The sequence below is a fragment of the Dreissena polymorpha genome, chromosome 5, assembly GCF_020536995.1.
Source record: "Dreissena polymorpha isolate Duluth1 chromosome 5, UMN_Dpol_1.0, whole genome shotgun sequence".
In the NCBI taxonomy this organism is placed as follows: domain Eukaryota; kingdom Metazoa; phylum Mollusca; class Bivalvia; order Myida; family Dreissenidae; genus Dreissena; species Dreissena polymorpha.
In genome coordinates, this window is record NC_068359.1 from 116,638,907 (window position 1) to 116,660,369 (window position 21,463).

Here is a 21,463-nt window from a genome sequence, read left to right on the forward strand (position 1 = left end):
TAAGGTGCTAGATATTTAGGTATCCTCTCCATGAATATGAAGTAACATTTATTTTAAGTGCATTGGTATCAAAATCTGTAGTTTTGTATCAATGAGATACTTAAATATTACAGTGAGATAAGAAAAATTAGATAAAATTCAGAGATTTATTTTATGCTTTCCGGTGGTTTATAGAGAAATGTCAGTGAAATAAAAGTGGTATTTCACTGTTTTATACAGTGAAAAATAACAGTGAAAAATAATGATATTTCTCACTGTTTTACTGTGAAATGACGACATTTTTTCGGACGAAATGACGTCATAATACAGCGAAATTATCCAGTGAAACTCTCTTGCAATGTTATTATACGGTGAAAAAAGCATAAATATAAAGAAAATTTGTTGGATTCGATGGAATATCTATTTTAATTCACTCGTGATTATAAAACATACATATTTTCACTCGTGGCTGCGCCACTTGTGAAAATATTATTTTATATGATCACTCGTGAAATAAAATCGATATTCCATCGAATCCAACAAATATCCTCTATTTATTGTACATAAAGGATATACAGTGGAAATCCGGATCCTCTCTATACCGGAATCCTCTCGAAACTGGACAAGTTATCCGCTCCCATTTTTCCCTATAAAAACCATGCGTAAAATATCTCCTCAAGACCGGAATCCCCTCAATTGTGAATACCGGTCATTCTTTGGATCAAAATTGGGTCATTCCATACGTAATTGTACTCTCTAAACCGGTCAGAACCTGTTTTTGAAACTCAGACCTAAAGTCAAAAACGTGTTAATAGCGGATTAAAGACGTGTGAAATTTAAAATGATGGTTGAAAATTTGCTAACTGTAAAAATTTGAAGGGACTTGGCCTGTGATGTAAATATCGATCAATAGAAGTGATAATACTGATTATAATTACTGATAACAAACAAAGGGTTCTTTAGTGCGACACTTAAATGTATGCAAGTGTTCAGGGCAATTATCAACAAGGTGGAGAAGACTATCGTGCGTGGTAGAATGTTTGAAAAAAAAATCAGATAGTTTTTGATATGTTTTACAGCCTGAGAAGTCAAACATGCATATAACATTGTTTGTTTTTCAGGGTGCGCTGTTTGATCTATGTTGTGACTCATATTGCTTTCGAATCAACAGATTAAGTGATATGTGTTGTTCTTATGTGATGCAATATGAATGAATGTTACATAAATAAACCATTACAGTTTTCTGAAAGTGTTTTTTTTTTTCCGCATAAGGCTATGACTGTAATTGACCTTCTGAAAGTAATGTAGTCAATTTCCCCTCTAAACTGGAATCCTCTCTAAACCGGAATTTCCTTTTGATCCAGGGGTGTCCGGTTTAGAGGGGTTTCACTGAAATTGATTTTTAAACTGAATAGACTAGTATAATATTACATGTATATCAGATAAATCATACATACCATGTTATGCACATTCAATATTAGGAGGTGCCCTAAAGCATAATTTAGGGGTTTTTGAATCAGAAAATCAAGTGCTAAAAATACTTGCTTGTTTTATGTTTCAGTTTGGAAACATCATGGATCCTCCTCCTGTTGATGACAAGATTGCAGCAATCATGGCCAAGCTGCATCACCCTGAACGGAAGAAAGAGGAACGGCCCATAGTTCCCAAAAGATGATGAAAAACCTCCCACAACATTGGAGGAATTCATGAAATTGGAAAATTTGGTAGTGAATAGTGAAGTGTTTATAAATTATCTATTATAATTATGCTTTGCAGTTCAATAAAGAAGTTAATCGATGAAAAGAACATGATAATTCTGTGAAAAATATATTGGGGAAGTATATTTTTCCCCCACGTCTTTAACTTAAGCCAGACTATAAGCCAGACAGCCAGGTTCTGTTGAAATGTTATTCTGGCTACTATATACATGTATATTCAATTAAAAAAATAATTGCTTGTTTTATGTTTCAGTTTAGTTATTGATTACATTGGTTGAATAGTGTCTGTTAATTTTCATGACAAATGAAAACGTGTAGAATAATAAATGTGTTTACCATAAATGCATAAAAAAGTATCAGTTAAACTATTATATAGCTACAACAACTCACATATAATGATACTTTTTGGTGAAGTACTTATACTCAAATGAACGATATTGGCATTTGAGATATAGTTTAGCTTATTTATTGTTCTGTAGCATAAAGTAGGAAAAAAAATATTGTTAATGGTGATCAAAGAAATATTTATTTTACTCTTGAGTATAAAAAAGTATTTATTCACTCATGGATACACAAGTCATTAAAATATTTTTTATGACAACTTGTGAAATGAAAATTGATCATACATAAGAAATCATCAAATATCCTCTATATTTTGTATGACCTAGTTATACCAGGGTGCATATCAGGGTTATCAATAATTAAATGTTCTCATTTAATTATTTTATTTCTTTGACCAGGCGCGGTTGACAGAAGTCTAATTGACTACTTGCTTCAATGGTTAATAGGTATTAAGCTATATTTAACCAGAGTAGTATCGCTCGACCTCCCTCTAGCGTGCCCAATATAAAAGTCTTGCACAGAGAGTCATGCCTTAATTGTGACCTGTCCAAACCAAGCCAACTTGCATTGTTTGACAGTCGCCAGTAGGGGCTCTTGTGGACCAACAAGTGTTGCAGTTATGTTCCATACGTACTGGTTGGTCTTATGCTCCATATACATGTATATAGGAGATGCTGAGCAGTCTTTGAAAACATTTATGTTCAAATGCGTGTAGCCCTGTATCATATGTTCTGTGTCCGCGTGAAGCGTCCAAGTATCGCAGTTGAGTGTAGGATGGAGACTACCAGGGACCATTTGAGCCTGTACTTGGGGAAGCTGATGGAAGTGCTTGTTCACAACCTGCTCAGTCTGGCCATCGCTGCGGTTCAGCTTTGCAATTCTTATTCGCACCTCAGCTGTACTGGTACCAGCCTTGGACAGGGTCGCGCCCAAGTACTTAAAACTAGTCACTTCTTCTCGCTTCTCGCCGTTCATGGTGATGTTTGCACTGGTCTTGGTTGTGCTGTTCACCATGATCTTCCACTTCTCCGTGCTGACCTCCACTCTTTCTCTTTCATAGGCTGTTGGTGAGATATTGAAGTTCAGTGCTGGTGCCACCCATGAGGTCAATGTCATTAGCAAATCTGAAGTTGGAGATTGGTCTTCCACCGATGGAGATAGAGGTGTGGTGGTTATGAAGAGTCTTTTGCATTACTTCTCGATGAAAAGGTTTAACAGGATGGGATAGAGCAGACATCTCTGATGGACGCCCACTGAGATCCTGAAGAAGTCCCCCTGCTGTCCGTTGAGAAGTACTGCAACCGTGCAGTTCTTGAATGACTTGTTCCAGCCCTTCTTCAATTTTAAATCCTCTCATAACATGCCATAGGCCATAGGTCGAATGCTTTCTTAAAGTCAATGTAGTTGTGGAAGAGGTCACGTTTGTGTTGCAGGTGTTTCTCAATGATGATTCTGCAGTTAAAGATCTGTTCAACTGTGCTCCACCCAGCGTTGAATGAAGCCTGCTCTTCGGCAAGCAGTTCCTCAGCCTTACTTTTCAATCGATGAAGGATGATGAGTAGTATGCTGGGATGACTGATTAGACAGATGTTGACAGGTGCAGTAGTTCTTGCACAACTTGAGGTTGCCCTTTTTTGGTAGGGGTATGACCAGTGACTGGGACCATTCCTTGGGCCACTTCTTCTCCTCCCAGATCTTTTGGCATGGCAGTTGTTGCCTCTCCTCCATGCTTAATCAGCTTGGAATGGATGTTGTCCACTCCTGGAGATTATCCTGCCTTAAGACCACGCACTGCCTCCTCTACCTTTGCCTTAAGTGTGGGCTTACTTTGGTTGTCAGCTTCTGATCTGGGATCGTTCTGAAGGAGACTGAGTCCGGATGAAGGGGATAGTTGAAGAGGTCACTGCAGTATTCAACCCATGTTTTTTAGGACTTCCACACTATGGGTACGGAGATTCACGTCAGCGATTGATACAACACTGGCCTAGGGCTGTTTGGTCTTCATGAGGGTGCTGTAGGCCTTCTTACTGCTGCCTGCGGTCATCTCTTTGTCGATGGTTATACATTGTTCCTCAATCCATTCCTCCTTGGCTTATTTCATCTTCTTCCTTACCTCGCTGTTTGCTTTCTAGTAATTTGCCCTAGAGTCCGGGCTGGTGAACTTCTCATACCGCAGCTCTCTTATTTTGTCACATAGGTCCATGATTTGGGTTGTCTCCCATGGCTGTTCTTCCATCTTCCTCTCCCAAGCACTGTCATTGTCAAAGATGTTCAGGGCTGCAAACTGGCCACCTATCTCTGCTTGAAATACCTCTGCTGTCACTGGATCTTTCAATTTCAATTTTAAATGCTGATAACACATCATAATTTGTGACTCATTTTCAATTGGCTGTGAGAAAACATTTGGTAACTTGTTGTTGTTATCCTTCAAAATACATTTTTTCACCAAATTTAACTACGTTTTCATCTAAATGTCCAGTATTTTAGCTTATTTCCAATTTTTTACACTTCCTCGACTGGCACTTTCTCTTTCCCCGAGTCTCATTAGTATGCAAATTACTCTAGCTTCCGCCATTTGTTATGGATCACTAAACAAATGTTAAATTGCTAAGCAGGGGAAACACCTTTACGTCTGAGGAGTGGGAAATATGACTGTGGTGCAGTTCATACTGCAGTTGAACTATTAATATCCATGTTAATATCAAGTTATATTCTTTATAAGGGATTTGACTGTTACAAAATTGAAGGTTCTTGGCAGATATTATAATCAAACTGTGATTAAGTGACCTCAGCCTGTTGACCTACTAACTGTGAGAATACCAATATGGCATCACGCACCGTAGCAGGGGACACTATTGTGTCTTAACTGCCTTACACACAATATAAACACTATATTTTAATACAATTTAGATGGATAAGTGGGAAATAAGTCTATTTTGGCAAAGGAGTCCATAATTTATAAAGTTTGTATTTGTTTCAGCTTCCATTTTATTTGAACGTTAATTACCGCGAGAGTACAGATGAACAGTATTATCTTTTTGGTGTGTTTTAGGATGAATGGCCACAGAGATTGACTTCTGAAGGGCCAATGGACTTACAGGACGAGCTGTTACTTCTAGGAAGTAAAAATGACATAATAGAACTCCTCAGAGAATCTGCCCGTATCCTTGTAAAAAGAAATCTGACCATAGTCACATTATGACACTTCTGTAGAGGGAGATTTATCCTTTTTTCATCCAATAGGTCTGATGAGTGTATTGAATATGATATATAAAGATTTTCAAGTTAAAACTAATTTCTTTTTCTTTTTTTTTCTAGTTTACAACTTTTAAAGCTTATCATATAAAAATATACTGTAATAAAATGGACCTTTGAGAAATTTGTATTCATGCTCCAAGACCATGAAAGTTCACAATTCTGATAATGAACAACACATAAAATTTCAACCAATTGAGAATGCTTGTTACATACAAGCTTAGAATTCCATTGCTTGCATGTTTAATATCAGAACTACAAGTGAGCTTACAAATAATCATTTTCATGTGGCGTAAGAGGTTTAAACTTTTAAATGGCTATGTTTGCCTTGACTGAATGTTCAGCACTGGGTGTAGAAAAACTGGAAGAAGTAGAGAGACGACTGGAAGCCCTTGAAGAAACCCTGAAGTATTACGCGTCCAAAATTGTCACCGAGGAGCATAGAGATTCCAGGCTTCAAGAAGGGCTCTTCTACTCTCCCTCTAGAAGTAAATATACTTTTTGTATGCCCCCCTCCTTTGTTGGAACAGGGACCTTTATTTGTTTGTAATTTTGTGAGTCTGAGTGTGCAACTTTTCATACAGTTTTGTGTGAACAATTCTAGAAATATGAGCATTTGTGTTTTAAATGTATACCTTTCTAGTCATATGGGTTGTTTATTTAAAAGCCCATACACACTCAAAATCAACAAAACTTTTGTACAATATTTTGAAAATAGAGTTAACACATAAAAAATCAATCTTCCTTATAGCAATCGCCAGAATTTTCAACTCTAGATGTGGTCTGGTAACATAGATTTAACACTATACAAAATGCTCTTTTTTGTAGGACAATATATTTAACACATGTTCATGTACCAAGTAAGTGTTCGTGTGTTGTACGAATAGATATTAATGCAACAAGCATTTTGTATCTTGTTAAATCTATTTTACCATACCACATCTTGCGTTGAAATTATGGCTATTGCTATAAGGAACACTGATTTTGTTTGGTTTAACTTTATTTTACAAAATATTTTATGAAATATTTGTTGAGTTTGATTATTTATGTTACTTTGATTATTTCAATTTCCAATAAATGTGTAAATGAAGGCATAACATGATGGTAATTGAATTTTTTACCAGCACATTCATTTTTTATAAAAAGATTATTTGTATATTTTACAAGTAAGATAGACTTTTAAACAGTTTGAATGAAAACAGATTATTTTGTCAATATTTATACATATTTATCTAACTTATTGTTTGATAACACTTTAAGGTTCCTAAAAATTATTGATTACTTTTTATTTACAGCTTTTATGACAGAAATATCAGGCTTCTGACGTTGTTAAGTCTCATCATAGTTCTAAAGGCCATAAAAGTTTGGTAAGTGCAGGGTGGTACAAACTGTATACATTACTCTCAATAGCTTTTCTGTCTTCAAAACACATGCAATTCAGTTTAGATATAATGTTTATAACTTTACTGATATACATGTATATATCAATTATTAAAATTCTCTTTTTTTGTCACGGACTGGTGATTTTTAACATTTTAAATATAATAAATTGGATTTAATATGCTGTCTCGAAAAATCATCTTTTCTTGTATAAAATAAGCCATGTCATGCAGAAATAGCATTGGTAAGTTTTCAAGGAATTGTATGATAATGAAGAAATTGAATAGTATAATGTTTAGAAGCATGCATGTGCCTCAAAATTGTTTCTATTTTGATTGATCTCAGACAATGCCCTTTTTAACTGGGATAATGTATTGCTACTCCAAAACTGCTGGAGAATGTATTGCTACTCCTTTAACTGAGATAATGTATTGCTACTCCAAAACTGCTTGAGATTGATGGACCATACATTAACCTTGTTGAGTAGTGGTCCATGATAATGTAAAATGTTGTAGATAGACCTAAGACATATATTTCTTTTATCATTTGTTTGCAATTTTTTAGGCTGATCAATTTAATATGAAGGTAACATAAAAAAGTATTGCATGACGTATGTGTGTTAAAAGATTGCTTTTGTGCAAAATAATTATAATTACTAGTTGCTTCGTAACACTATGTTGTTTTCTAATGTAATGGTTTGTTTCAAAAAATAATTATGGGCAAAATATGCTTTAAAATAATATGTGGGTATTGCTTGTTATAAAATGACTTAAATTTAAAATCTTTGTTTAAGAATGTGTAAGACATTTTAAGCTCATCTATTTTTTGAAAAAAAATTATGAGCAATTGTCATCACCTTGGCGTCTGCGTCGGCGTCCGGTTAAGTTTTGCGTTTAGGTCCACTTTTCTCATAAAGTATCAATGCTATTGGATTCAAACTTGGTACACTTACTTACTATCATGAGGGGACTGGGCAGGCAAAGTTAGATAACTCTGGCTTGCATTTTGACAGAATTATGTGCCCTTTTTATACTTAGAAAATTGAAAATTTTGGTTAAGTTTTGTGTTTAGGTCCATTTTATTCCTTAAGTATCAAAGCTATTGCTTTCATACTTGCAAGCACTTACTAACTATAATAAGGGGACTGTGCAGGCAAAGTTATGTAACTCTGACTGGCATTTTGACAGAATTATGTGCCCTTTTTATACTTAGAAAATTGAAAATTTGGTTAAGTTTTGTGTTTAGGTCCACTTTTTTCCTAAAGTATTAAAGTTATTGCTTTCATACTTGCAACACTTACTAACTATCGTAAAGGGACTGTGCAGGCAAAGTTATGTAACTCTGACTGGCATTTTGACGGAATTATGGGCCCTTTATACTTGAAAATTTGGTTAAGTTTTGTGTTTTGGTCCACTTTACACCTAAAGTATCATAGATATTGCTTTCATACTTGGAACACTCGCAAACTATCATAAGGGGACATTAAAGGACAAGTTGCATAACTCTGGTTGTCATTTTTATTGAATTATGGCCCTTTTTTGACTAGTAACTTTGAATATATGGTTACATTTTGTGTTTAGATCCACTTTACTTCTAAAAGTATCAAGGCTATTGCTTTTAAATTTCAAATACTTTCATGCTATCATGAAGGTACTGTACCTGGCAAGTTGTATTTTACCTTGACCTTTGAATGACCATGACTCTCAAGGTCATATTATTAAATTTTGCTAAAATTGCCATAACTTCTTTATTTATGATTCGATTCGATTGATACTTTGACAAAACAACTCTTACCTGACATACCACAATAGACTCCACCCAAACCATGCCCCCCCCCCCCCCGAATTCACCCCCCCCCCCCTAATCCCCCTCAATCCCCCCCCCCATTTTTTTTTTTAATTAAAGAATATCTAATAAATGACCACCACACCCTCATACTATACCCCCCCCCCCCCCCATAAAAATAATTTTAATGCCCCCGGTAGGGTGGCATATAGCAGTTGAACTGTCCGTCAGTATGTCAGTCAGTCTGTTCGTCCGTCTGGAAAAAACTTTGACATTGGCCATAACTTTTTCACTTTTGAAGATAGCAACTTGATATTTGGCATGCATGTGTATCTCATGGAGCTGCACATTTTGAGTGGTGAAAGGTCAAGGTCATCCTTCAAGGTCAAATGTCAAATTTATGTTGTCTGTCCCTCCGAAAACTTTAACATTGGCCATAACTTTTTCAATATTGAAGATAGCAACTTGATATTTGGCATGCATGTGTATCTCATAGGCTGAACATTTTGAGTGGTGAATGGTGAAGGTGAAGGTCATCCTTTAAGGTCAAATGTCAAATATATGGCGTCTGTCCGTCCGAAAACTTAAACATTTTTAATATTGAAGATAGCTACTTGATATTTGGCATGCATGTGTATCTCATGAAGTTGCACATTTTGAGTGGTGGAAGTTCAAGGTCAAGGTCATCCTTCAAGGTCAATTTTTTTTTTTAAATGTCAAAGCGGCATTCTCATGAAACTGCACATTTTGAGTGGTGGAAGTTCAAGGTCAAGGTCATTCTTCAAGGTCAAGGTCATCCTTCAAGATCAAAGGTAAAAAAAAAATCAAAGCAGCCTTATCATGAAGCTACACATTTTTAGTGGTGGAAGTTCAAGGTCAAGATCATCCTTCAAGGTCAAGGTCATCCTTCAAGGTCAAAGGTCAAAAAAAATAAAATCAAAGCAATGTTATCATGAAGCTGCACATTTTGAGTGGTGGAAGTTAAAGGTCAAGGTCATCCTTCAAGGTCAAAATTAAAAAATAAAATAAATAAAAGCGGCGTTCTCAAGAAGCTGCACATTTTGAGTGATGGAAGTTCAAGGTCAAGGTCATCCTTCAATGTCAAGGTCATCCTTCAAGGTCATTTTTTTTTTTAAGTTTCAAAGAGGCGTTTGCACATTTTGAGTGGTGGAAGTTCAAGGTCAAGGTCATCCTTCAAGGTCAAGGTCATCCTTCAAGGTCAAAGGTAAAAAAAACATCAAAGCGGCGTTATCATGAAGCTGCACATTTTGAGTTGTGGAAGTTAAAGGTCAAGTTTATCCTTCAAGGTAAAAAAAAAAAATAATTTCAAAGCGGCGTTCTCATGAAGCTGCACATATTGAGTGGTGAAAGTTCAAGGTCAACGTCATTCTTCAAGGTCAAGGTCGTCTGTCAAGGTCAAAGGTAAAAAATAAAATAATTTCAAAGCGGCATTATCATGAAGCTACACATTTTTAGTAGTGAAAGTTTCAAGGTCAAGGTCATCCTTCAAGGTCAAGGTCAAAAATAATAATTTTTAAGCGGCGTTATCATGAAGCTGCACATTTTGAGTGGGGGAAGTTAAAGGTCAAGGTCATCCTTCAAGGTAAATTTTTTTTATAAAATTTCAAAGCGGGCGTTCTCATAAAGCTGCACATTTTGAGTGGTGGAAGTTCAAGGTCAAGGTCATCCTTCAAGGTCAAGGTCATCCTTCAAGGTCAAAAATAAAATAAAATTCAAAGCGGCGTTCTCATGAAGCTGCACATTTTGAGTGGTGGAAGTTCAAGTCATTCTTCAAGGTCAAGGTCATCCTTCAAGGTCAAAGGTAAAAAAATAATAATTTCAAAGCGGCGTTATCATGAAGCTGCACATTTTGCGTGGTGGATGTTCAAGGTCAAGGTCATCCTTCAAGGTCAAGGTCATCCTTCAAGGTCAAAGGTAAAAAAAATAATATTTCAAAGTGCGTTCTCATAAAGCTGCACATTTTGAGTGGTTGAAGTTCAAGGTCAAGGTCATCCTTCAAGGTCAAAGGTAAAAACCCCAAAAAAAACACAATTTTCAAAGCAGCGCAATAGGGGGCATTGTGTTTCTGACAAACACATCTCTTCTTTTTTTCAAAAATGGTTTAAAAACACAAATATTTATTTTTATTATTTTATTTTTGAAATTCCGTCCAACCATCCCACCCAAGAATCCCCCCCCCCCCTAATTTTTTTTATTTTTTTTTCCTTTTTTTTTTTGCATTTTTGGAAGATAATGTAATAAATGACCACACCCCACTATACACCCCTCTCCACTCCACCCCTCCCTCATTTGTGATTGAAATTGAGATAGGTCCCTACACCTTTAAAAAGAAAAATAGATGAGCTAATACATAGCCGATTCGCGATATATTGGACAACGCGATATAACGGACCGTGATATATTGGATTTGCAGTGTATTGTCCAGTCTCATTTTTTCCTATATAAACATACATACAGGTAAACTATTTCCTGAAAATATAATCCCCTCAATGCTGGAGACTGCTGCTGCTTTGGGTCAAAACTGTGTCTTAATTGTTCCCTCCAAACTGTTCAGGACTTTGTTTATGACATGTCAGACAAAGTGTCAAAGTTTGTGAAAAGCTCATTAAAGAGTGCATTTAAGAAACTTGCTTGAGAATTTAAGAAACTTAAAATCACAAATCATTTGACAGAGATTTTAAATACTGGTGATAAATACTGATCAATAGATGTGTTAACACTTATCATATTTACTGATGAGATACATACATAGTGGTGTTTTTTATGTTGAGAAAGAATTACATGTTAATGAGGCAAATGATGCCTGCATATGAATTGTTCATTTCAATAGCCAATTTATGGTCATATAAAAGGAATTTTTAAGCTTTGAAAACAATTTAATTTACATTTTTATATCAGCAATAAATAAACAAGCTCCAAAATGTCCTAAATGTCTTCAAAGTGAAGCCGTTTAGAATTGACTCTTTAAGACAAAATCAAGAGTCAGAGACTTTGCTAAAACAGGGACCTATACAAACAAAGGGATGCGCAACCTCGCGATATCCCGTTACAGCACGCAAAATAAACCGGTGCGCGAGATTTGATAATCTCGATCGATTGGTCCCTGTGTAGCGATAATGCGGCTAAACGATATCGATTGCGAGGGATTTTGCTTATTAAGTGGGTTACGTTTTTTCGGATTCAAATGATATTATTTTAAATAAACAAGTACCTATTCGTTCAATTATTGCGTTTTTGATCTCAAAATCAATCATTAATTAGTCTAATTATTACGCAGTATGTCGAACGGGGACCCAATTATCGGACCCTTTGATGAATATTTATTGCCGGTTGTTTTGCCAGGGTTGAATTGCCGTTGTTTATCGCATGTATGTGCATGTACAAAAGACCGGTCTTTTAATATATTTAAAATGTTACCATGTTTTGTTTAAAATAGCAACATAATCAAGACTTGTTAAGTGCAAACAACTCAAAATGTATAATTGTTCTTTTAACCTCCGACGCAGCAAAGTTTCGCATGTCATTTTAATATTTACCAACAGAGTCGCTCAGAACCTGTGCAGCCATTCTACCTTCATGTAGTTGAATGAAAGCAGATCGATTCATTCGATTGCGAGCAATTTCGCTCATTTAGGGTGATAGTTGTTTCGCAATATTCGACTTTTGTTGTTTAATAAACAAATACATATTCGTTCAATTTTGCCTTGCTTGTCTTGTAAATAAATAATTAGTAATATTAACACGCAGTATGCTACACGGAACCCAATTACCGGATGCGTTGACGAGTTACAATACCATTTGTTTCTCAGGGTTTCAATTGCCATTGTATATCGCACATATGTGCATGTAGCAAAGACCGGTCTTTTAATTAATTAAAAATGTTACTCTGCTGTGTGAAAAATATCAACATTATCAACGCCTGTCAATCGCTTACAATTTAAAATGTATAATTGTTCTTTATCATCCGAGACAATGAAGGTTCGCATGTTATTATTATATTCTGTTGGACTCCTTTTGAACATGATATCCATAGTAGTACTGAAAGTCTTTTCGTGATTTCTTGTTCAAGTATTGAACAAAAATCAGCAGAATTTGAAGGCAAGGCAATTTATAAAAGTCGTTTATGTTTTATTTCTCAGTATAAATCGAAACATACACATTAGTACATGCATGATAGGTAATCTTGGTATTATTTAATTTTAAGAGTATGTATAACAATACATTCATGTTACTAAGTGTAATGAGCATTCAGTTAAGGAAAATATTTTAAAAACTCAATAGCATGTGAAAAAACACATGTTTGAAAAGATTTTGCACAAGTAACTTTTTGCAATGTGAAATAGAACGTAATAATAAGACTAACAATTTTCTATTTATTATTTCAACAACAAAAGACTGAGGTTCCTCCTGACATGGTGATGCTGAAGATTTATTCAAAGCCTACAGCAATACACAATAAGCATTAAAATTAAATACCAAATTATATTGTTTAAACAAGTTTGAAAAATTTATATTTATAATGAGTTCTGGGAACACAATTTTGATTAACATGATCAAAGATCTAACAGTCACGTTTGAGTTAAGCAGAGATATTCACTGCCCGGAATGTGTTCATTTATGAAAAAATGCAACAGTTAAATTTAATCAATTTGATATTTATAAAACTAATTCAGATTGAATTTTCTTTTGTCTTCGGCAAGTCTGATGGTTTGTGAAGTTTGTTGTCGCCACTGCTTTATCTAGTAGACATGAATATAGTAACATCATCTTAGTGCTGGGATGGTCAAGGTACGTCTCAGGAAAAGAAAGGAATCAAATTTCGTGTTGAATCAGTATCAGTATCCTTGACATAGCTGTGATCACCCATGTAAGTCAGCACTATTTAAAGTCCACAATGTTTTTCAACCATTAACAGTTCTTAATGTGGTAATGACCTGGGTTTGTACGCCTAAGTTTTGCTGGCATCATGACATTTTTCTTTACGGGGTCAAACTTTCCGTCTAAAGAGCAAGCGACCCTCTTTTGCTTCTTTTCAGCACACTGAAAATATAAAACAATATGAATTACAAACATAAGTATAGGCAATATAAGTATATAAATTAAGGCATAATGACAGCTCTTTAAACAACAGATAAATATGCTCATTGAACCGTACACAATTATACACAGGAAAAATTAACAACATGATTAATGTAGGGCTAGTATTGACTGATCTTTTCGAAAAAAGCTGCGGACATATGTTGATCAAATTGATAGTGGTTACAAAGTAAAAAAATGACAAAAAAATGTATTGATTTTGAGCTAATACAAAATTAAAAATTTGTAAAGTAAATGCAAATTAAATTTGCACCACACAATGGATTGAAATGTAACGTTTGTAAAGATACCAACATAATTAATATAGGGCTAGTATTGACTGAGCCTTTCCAAAAATGCTGCGACATATGTTGATCAAATTGATAGTGGTTATAAAATAAAACAATGACTAAAATTGTATTGTTTTTGAGCTTATACAAAATTATGATTTTGCAAATAATGCAAATGAAATTTGCACCACACAATGGATTGAAATGTTATGTTTAAGAAAAACCCATAAGATTAATATAGGGCTAGTATTGACTGAGCCTTTCGAAAAAAGCTGTGACATATTTGATCAAATTGATAGTGATTACAAAATAAAAAAAATGACTTAAATTGTATCATCTTTGAGCTAATACAAAATTATGTCCTTTGCAAATAATGCAAATTAAATTTGCACCACACAATGCATTGAAATGTAATGTTTGTAAAGATACCAACATGATAAATATAGGGCTAGTATTGACTGAGCCTTTCGAAAAGAGCCACGACATATGTTGATCAAACTGATAGTGGTAACAAATAAATAAAATCACTAAAATTGTATTGTCTTTTTGCTCATTCAAAATCATGAATTTGCAAATAATACAAATAAAATGTGCACCACACAATGCATTGAAATGTAACCTTTGTAAATATACCTACAAGATTAATATAGGGATAGTATTGACTGAGCTTTTCGAAAAAAGCTGCAACATATGTTGATAACACTGATAGTGATTACAAAATAAAAAAATAACTAAAATTCTATAAAGTTTCAGCTATTATAAAATAATGAATTTGCAAATAATGTAAATTAAGTTTTCACCACACAATGCATTGAAATGTAACCTTTGTAAAAATACCAACATGAATAGTATAGAGCTTTATTTGACCAAGCCTTTTGAAAAAAGCCACGACATGTTTATCGGATTATGGAAGTGTAAACAATGATACGCATGATTCGGTGAAACTACCCACAGTTGTTTTTATTAGTAGATACAAAGCATAGTCGAAAACAAATAAAACAATAAGATGTCTCAAATTCAACAAACCTTTGCAATTAATACTTCTTTGTTGGCAACACTTGGTTAATTTGTAATCTTAGTCTGACTTGATCGCTTTGTCACGGTCTCGGTCAAACAAAATGGCGGCTGTGAAAATTTGCCTCGTCGCGCGATGTCGGGTCGCAAGTCTCGTTTCCGTTTTGCGTAACAACGCATTAGCTTGTTCATCGGTTCATTGAAGTGTCACATCCCTTTGTTTGTATAGGTCCCTGGCTAAAACAAACAAGGTTTGTATTCTTCATAAACAAACAAGCTACATTCACTGCACCAAATGTTTGTTGATAATATGCCATTAAAACACCATGTTAAAAGGTTGATAATAATAATACAATCTTAAAACATGATGAAATTGTGTTGTTTTTTTCACTGTGTATTAATAAGTTTACCTTCAGAATATCGGATAGTCGATTTCCCTTCAAAACCGGAATTTTGTCAGGGTCCATGGAGTGTCCGGTCAAGAGGGGCTTCACTGTACATAGAATAGTCATTTGCAACTTGCCTTATGTTTGTTGATTTCCTTACATGCTTAGAAATAATAATTGTTCTATTGAAATAGATTCACTTATGTATTCAACACTACCATGTGACATTATTCTGAATGTTTCAAAATACAGATTTTCAGCAAATATAGGTCATGAGAAATAGTTCAGTTTGTTAATCTCTTTAAGCTCTATACTGAGCACAAAAAACCAAATAATACCACAATTTCATGCATATGCAAATTTAAAGTCCATAAACATTTGTAAATTGGTGAACTATTGAACTTAATCACTTTACTGCTCAAGGAAATCTTTGTATTGAACTTGACACAGCACACTCAGATCAAAGTAATTTTTAAACAAAAGTGAATAAAAAGATTAACATTTTCATCACCAGCAGCTGATCATTTTCTTTAACAAACTACTACACACAACATAGAAAATAAATGTAATGCTTTATCAAAAACATATATAAACTTGTTGCGGATATAATGTCTAACACTGCATGTTTTTAACACAGAGTGAGATGATAACAGGTTTAGTAACTGCGGCAGAACGAGAAGGACTTCGCCATGAATTGATTGCGGTATAAGCATATCATGGTCACCATGTGATGTTAGGGCAATGGGTCACATATTACTGTAGATGTATATTGTTATTGAGCACAAATTGGAAATGAATCACTCATTATTTAAAACAATATTTGAATTAAATAATTTCTGGTCTAATTTTATTTCTGTGATGAATATGTATAAGTGATTTTATGGTTACAGAAGTTTAACATTTGATGTCATCCATTTAAGAAAATTATGGGTATTAGTAACAAATTGTAGATAAATTTAACATATGATAAGAGCACACTTAAATTGCACAAGAAATGTTTGAATACCAATCATTTACAATTTACATTAAGCACTTGTAAGTATATGTTAAAGACGCTATATAATAAGCTGGTCAGACAAACAAGATTAAAAAAAAAGTTATTATCTTCATAATGGAGTAAAGTTAACATTGATATTATAATTCTGGTGTCAGATTATGTTTTATATTTAATTTGGTCCACTTTTCTATAAAACTCTTTGTGTTGCATACTTGCTGAGATTTGCTTTACTGTTTAGCACAGTTAGATATGGAAACATCCAAGAGTCATTCTTTCCTTTGAAAATTAAGCTCAGGTTATTCCTTTTTTTAGCATTTAATTCAGTATTTTTGTTTTGTGTGTAGATTTGTATGTGTAATATTTTGTACCTCTGTTGTTGAAGTTATGGTACATGTTGATGGCACTTATTATAGTATGTGTTTGGTGCATTTATTGTTTTGGTGCTGGTTGTTCAAAACAAGCCATGGGTGTATCATGTTCACAGTAATTTATATTGATAATCACATTTGTAATTTATGTTCTAAATCGTATATGTTTGTGAAATGTTTTGTTCCAATGTTCATTCAAAATGAATATATACTGGTAATGTTTGTTTCTTTGTGTGTTGGTGTAAAATATACATAAAAATATATGATTAGTATTAACATATATATGTTTTGGAAGAATCAATTCACATGAATATTTTATCAGTATTCCTAATACCATAAAAAATACTGCGTCTCATAGCACTATTAAGACAAGAAAAAACACATACCATTGTAGTCTATATAAAAAAAGATAAAGAATAAAGTGCTCATGTCTGATATGTGTATATATTCAAATACTAATTAACATTTGCCTTATGTAATTAAATGCATTTTTAAATTATACTCAATTGTTTAATTGAAAATCAAAAACTGAAGATGAACTTCCACAAACGTTTAATACTATGTCAACAACTCCCAACATTTCCAGGACTTTGTTGACTCCTTGATGGAGACTCGGAAAAAGAGTCTTGAGTATTGTCAGTTTCCCGGATTCCAGCATGGGGAGCTCTGTGAGTTACCAGGGCAACTGGAGTCTCCGCCCATCTTGCACCGGGTCACCAAGGCTCAGGACTTCAATGTAAGGGCCTCCCTATGGTATTCAGAAATTATATCAGTTGGTGGCTTAAAAAACAACAACACAAAAACAGTTATAGATAAAGAATATTTGACAGATTTTGATATTGAGAGATTCACAAAGTTTGAACAATTTTTTTTTAAGAGATTAATTTGTTTACATGTAGTTCACTTAGACTCTATGTTTTTAGGTTTAACTGAAAATATGGCATGATGCTGATTTTGAGCTGGCTTTTCAAAAACAAGTTAGAAAGGGAACACATTTTTAATTGTATGTTATTTTGGTTCATTAGAGCTTAATATTCAAATCTAATTCAGTGGTTTTATCTATCCTGAGCACGAAGTGCTCATGCTGAGCTTTTGTGGTGGTCACTATATGTCTGGTGACCGTCATTGTGTTTAGGTGTCATAAACTTTTAGCTTGTTATTGCTCTAGAGACCACAATTTTTCTTCTTATCTTGAAAGTCACCAGGTTATCTTAAAAAAAACTTCTTAATATTCTAGAGGCCACATTTATTAATCATTCTTGAAGAAACTTGGTCAATAGGTTTATCTTACAATATCTAGGCCAAGTGCAAATTTGTGTCACTTGCGGCAAAAAACTTGTTCACTACGTAAATGCTTGGAAAAGCCTTGATACCACTTTTGAGGTTACATGTATGACCCTTTACAGAAAGTTTATCTTTACAATAGAGCCAAGTTTGAATATGAAGTCATGTGCATCCAGAAACTAAACCACCAGATCAAGTTTTAGAAAAATATTTTTCACATTCATGAAGCCACATTTACTACTCAATCTTATTGATACTAGGCAATTATATAAACTTTATCTGTACAATATTAAGGACAAAGTAGAATCTTGCCTCCAAAACTAGGTCATAGGTCATAGAGAAACCCTGTTACCACTCTTAAAGCCACTTTTATTACTCAATCTGGTTTGAACTTGGTAAGAATGTTAATCTGTATAATATCTAGGCCATGTTATAATCTTGGTCATGTGGGGCCAAACACTAGGTAACAAAGTTCGACAAATACTTAGTGTACCGTAAACTCAGGTTAGCGATTCAGGGCCATCATGGCCCTCTTGCTTTTGAATTGGGTTTTTGAAAATCACAAGTGGTAAATAACATCTGCAATATTGATTTATCTAACATTAATACATTATGTAATATACATGACTGTTTGCTGGACTTTATGACCTTATTAAATTAAACCTTTGGCCAAAGTAATGTAATATTTTCTAGCATACTAAATCATGAAATTTATCACCAGTTTATTTTGTACTCTATTCAATTAAAATTGTGTTGGGAATTGGCCCCCAAAAAATAAATGGACTCAGACCCACCCACATTTCCTGCTTTGCTCATAGTCCCACCCACATTCCCTGCTTTGCCTATCTTTCAAGCTCTTATTATCGCAAGTCAAAGGCGGAGGGATATAGAATTGGTGTTTTCTGTCAGTCTGTTAGTCCATCCATCACAAAACTTTTTAGGGCTATATCTCAGAAACTATATAAGGTATAAACATGAAACTTCATAGGTATATAGTTATAATTGATTAGAAGTGCCAAGCACAAGAGCCATAACCATACACTCTCTTTAATAAGAGTTATTGCCCTTTTTTATTTGATGTAACTTTTCAGGGCTATATCCAAGACTTCAACATGAAACTTCATGAATGTTTTAATATTAATGAGGAGATGTGTCATGCTTAAGAACCATAACCTTAAGAACCTATAACCCTTCACTTTCTTAATAAGAGTCATTTGCTTTTGTTGTTTTTGTATGATGGAAGGCTATATCTCAGATACGATACAATATTTCAACATGAAACTTCATGGATGTGTAGAAATCAATGGGAAGAAGTGCCATTCACATGAAACATAACCCGTCACTTTCTGAACTAAGAGTTATTGCTCTTTGTTGTTTTTGTATTAAGTAACTTTTCAAGGCTTTGTCACAGATATGCTACAAGATTTCAACATGAAACTTCATGGTTTTAAAGATATCAATGAGGAGAGTTGGAATGCATAAAAACAAATGCCCTACACTTAATTATTGTTTATGTTTACATCATATATCAAGTGATTTGCACCCACCCATAAACACAATTTATTTGGCAGGGGATATCAATTGAACAAATTTTCTTTTTTTTCTTTTTGCAGCCTGGCTTTAAGAAGTTTTGGAAAAAGTTATTTTTGTCCGAGGCCTCTGTTGCCATGATGCAGGACACATTCTGGTGGTTCTTCCTTGACAAGTTTGACGTAAGTATATAAAGGATATGTGTCATAAATTGCATTTAGGTATATTGTTTTGTTTTAACCAACCCATATATTTTTAGTTCAGGCCCATTACCCATCAGAAGACTTGCGAGTTGAGTTACGTCGGAAGTGCAAGATTCTTAAATCGCTTCCTTCTTAGTGAAGGTTGTGAAGCACATTTTACCCTTCGCTCGTTTTTAACATCACATGTAAAAAGAGGAGTAGGTAGTGTTAGGTTTGAATGTTACATTGAATCTTGAGTTCTCCCACCAGTGTGTTACACTGCAACTCCAATTTATCGCGGTCCGTTATATCGCGCTGTCCAATATATCGCGAGTCGGCTATGGATCCCAAAAAATCCAGCGAGAATAATCACTATATGTAGTTTGTTTTTTTTTCGTTATAAAGTTTTAATCTAAGAATATGCCAACTGCGATAAAAACGGGTGCTGGCTAGTATTTGTTCACTCGTTATTTCGCCGCTTACTTGACACGCAGTGAAGCGTGAAAACAGACCATATGTGACAGTGTTGTTTTCACACGTTTGAGTTGTTTGCAGCACTTGAGTTATTAGTGTCACATCCTCGATAGTAATGTGAGTTTATTGGTATATAAAGAGTTAAATTTTGCTATTGGGCATTCTGTCTCTGTACACGAATTACTACCAAAAATGGCTACAAGCACTACCGCCACACTGTAAACGAAAACAGTTCTCGATAACTGAAAAAATCAAGATCATAGAGAAGGTAAAATCTGGTCAGTCTCGATCGTCTGTAATAAAGGAATTCGGTGTCCCCGAAGGTACACTACGGGGATGGCTGAAAGACTGAAGATAAGTTGAGAGCAGCATTGTCTGAAATGGACATACCGGACCAAAAACGTAAACGGTTCCGGAGCTCTCAAGACAACGAGCTCTATAAGTCCAGTGATGACCTGGTTCACGCAGGCTCGCACAGAAGGAATGCCGATATCGGGTCCTAACATCCAGCATCAGGCATTGAAATTCCACAATATGCTCCACCCAGAAGAAGAATCGTTCACAGGTAGTTCCGGGTGGTTACGAAACTTCAAAAGCCGCCATATCATAAGTCAAGTAACCATCCGGGGCAAGGAGCGATCAGCGGACAAAGAATCAGCGGCAGCGTATCCGGAGCAGTTAAAAAACATAGTAGAAAAGGGGGGCTACGTTCCGTCGCAAATATATAACTGCGATGAAACAGGCCTCTACTATAAAATGCTCCCCGACAAAAGCCTGGCCCAATCCAACTGATACCAAAAAAACGCTCGGTTTCAAGCAGAGTAAAAATAAACTGACTGCTCTGTTGTGTTGCAACGCGTCCGGTTCACACAAACTCATGCCTCTAATAATAGGAAAATTCGAGGAGCCGAGATGTTTTCACCACGTCAACATGGAGACGTTACCGGTGGTCTACGACTTCTCTGGTAACGCGTGGATGACAGGGGCCATCTTCGAAGAGTGGTTGCACAAGAATTTTGTGCCTGAAGTGCGAAAGCATCTTCGTCAGAAAAAGCTACCACTGAAGGCACTTCTTCTTGTGGATAACTGCGCCGCCCACTCGAAAGACTTGAAATCGCGTGATGGGCAGATCATAGTGTCGTTCCTGCCCAAGAACACAACATCCAAAATCCAGCCATGCGACATGGGTATAATCTCAACTACAAAGCGGAACTACCGCAGACACCTCATCACGGCAATAATCGACAGTGAACAAAATCTGTGTGAATTCCTAAAAAAATTAACAATAAAAGACGCCATGTACTTATTCGCTACAGCATGGAGCGAAGTGTCTTCCACTAGACCACATATCCACTCTTTATATAGCAGCTGACACAAATGGG

The 21,463-nt window shown here is 35.0% G+C and overlaps 1 protein-coding gene across 1 annotated transcript in view; it reads left to right on the plus strand.

Moving 5' to 3' along the window:
• The first annotated feature begins 1,546 nt into the window (after positions 1-1,546).
• LOC127881455 (protein FAM227B-like) overlaps positions 1,547-21,463 on the plus strand; it is a 44,393-nt gene continuing 24,476 nt past the window's right edge. Inside the window, 8 exon segments of the mRNA XM_052429348.1 lie at positions 1,547-1,644; positions 1,646-1,703; positions 5,092-5,200; positions 5,639-5,782; positions 6,590-6,609; positions 6,611-6,661; positions 17,198-17,347; positions 19,509-19,607. Of these exon segments, the coding sequence (XP_052285308.1) occupies positions 1,553-1,644; positions 1,646-1,703; positions 5,092-5,200; positions 5,639-5,782; positions 6,590-6,609; positions 6,611-6,661; positions 17,198-17,347; positions 19,509-19,607 (723 nt within the window). The 5' untranslated portion in view covers positions 1,547-1,552.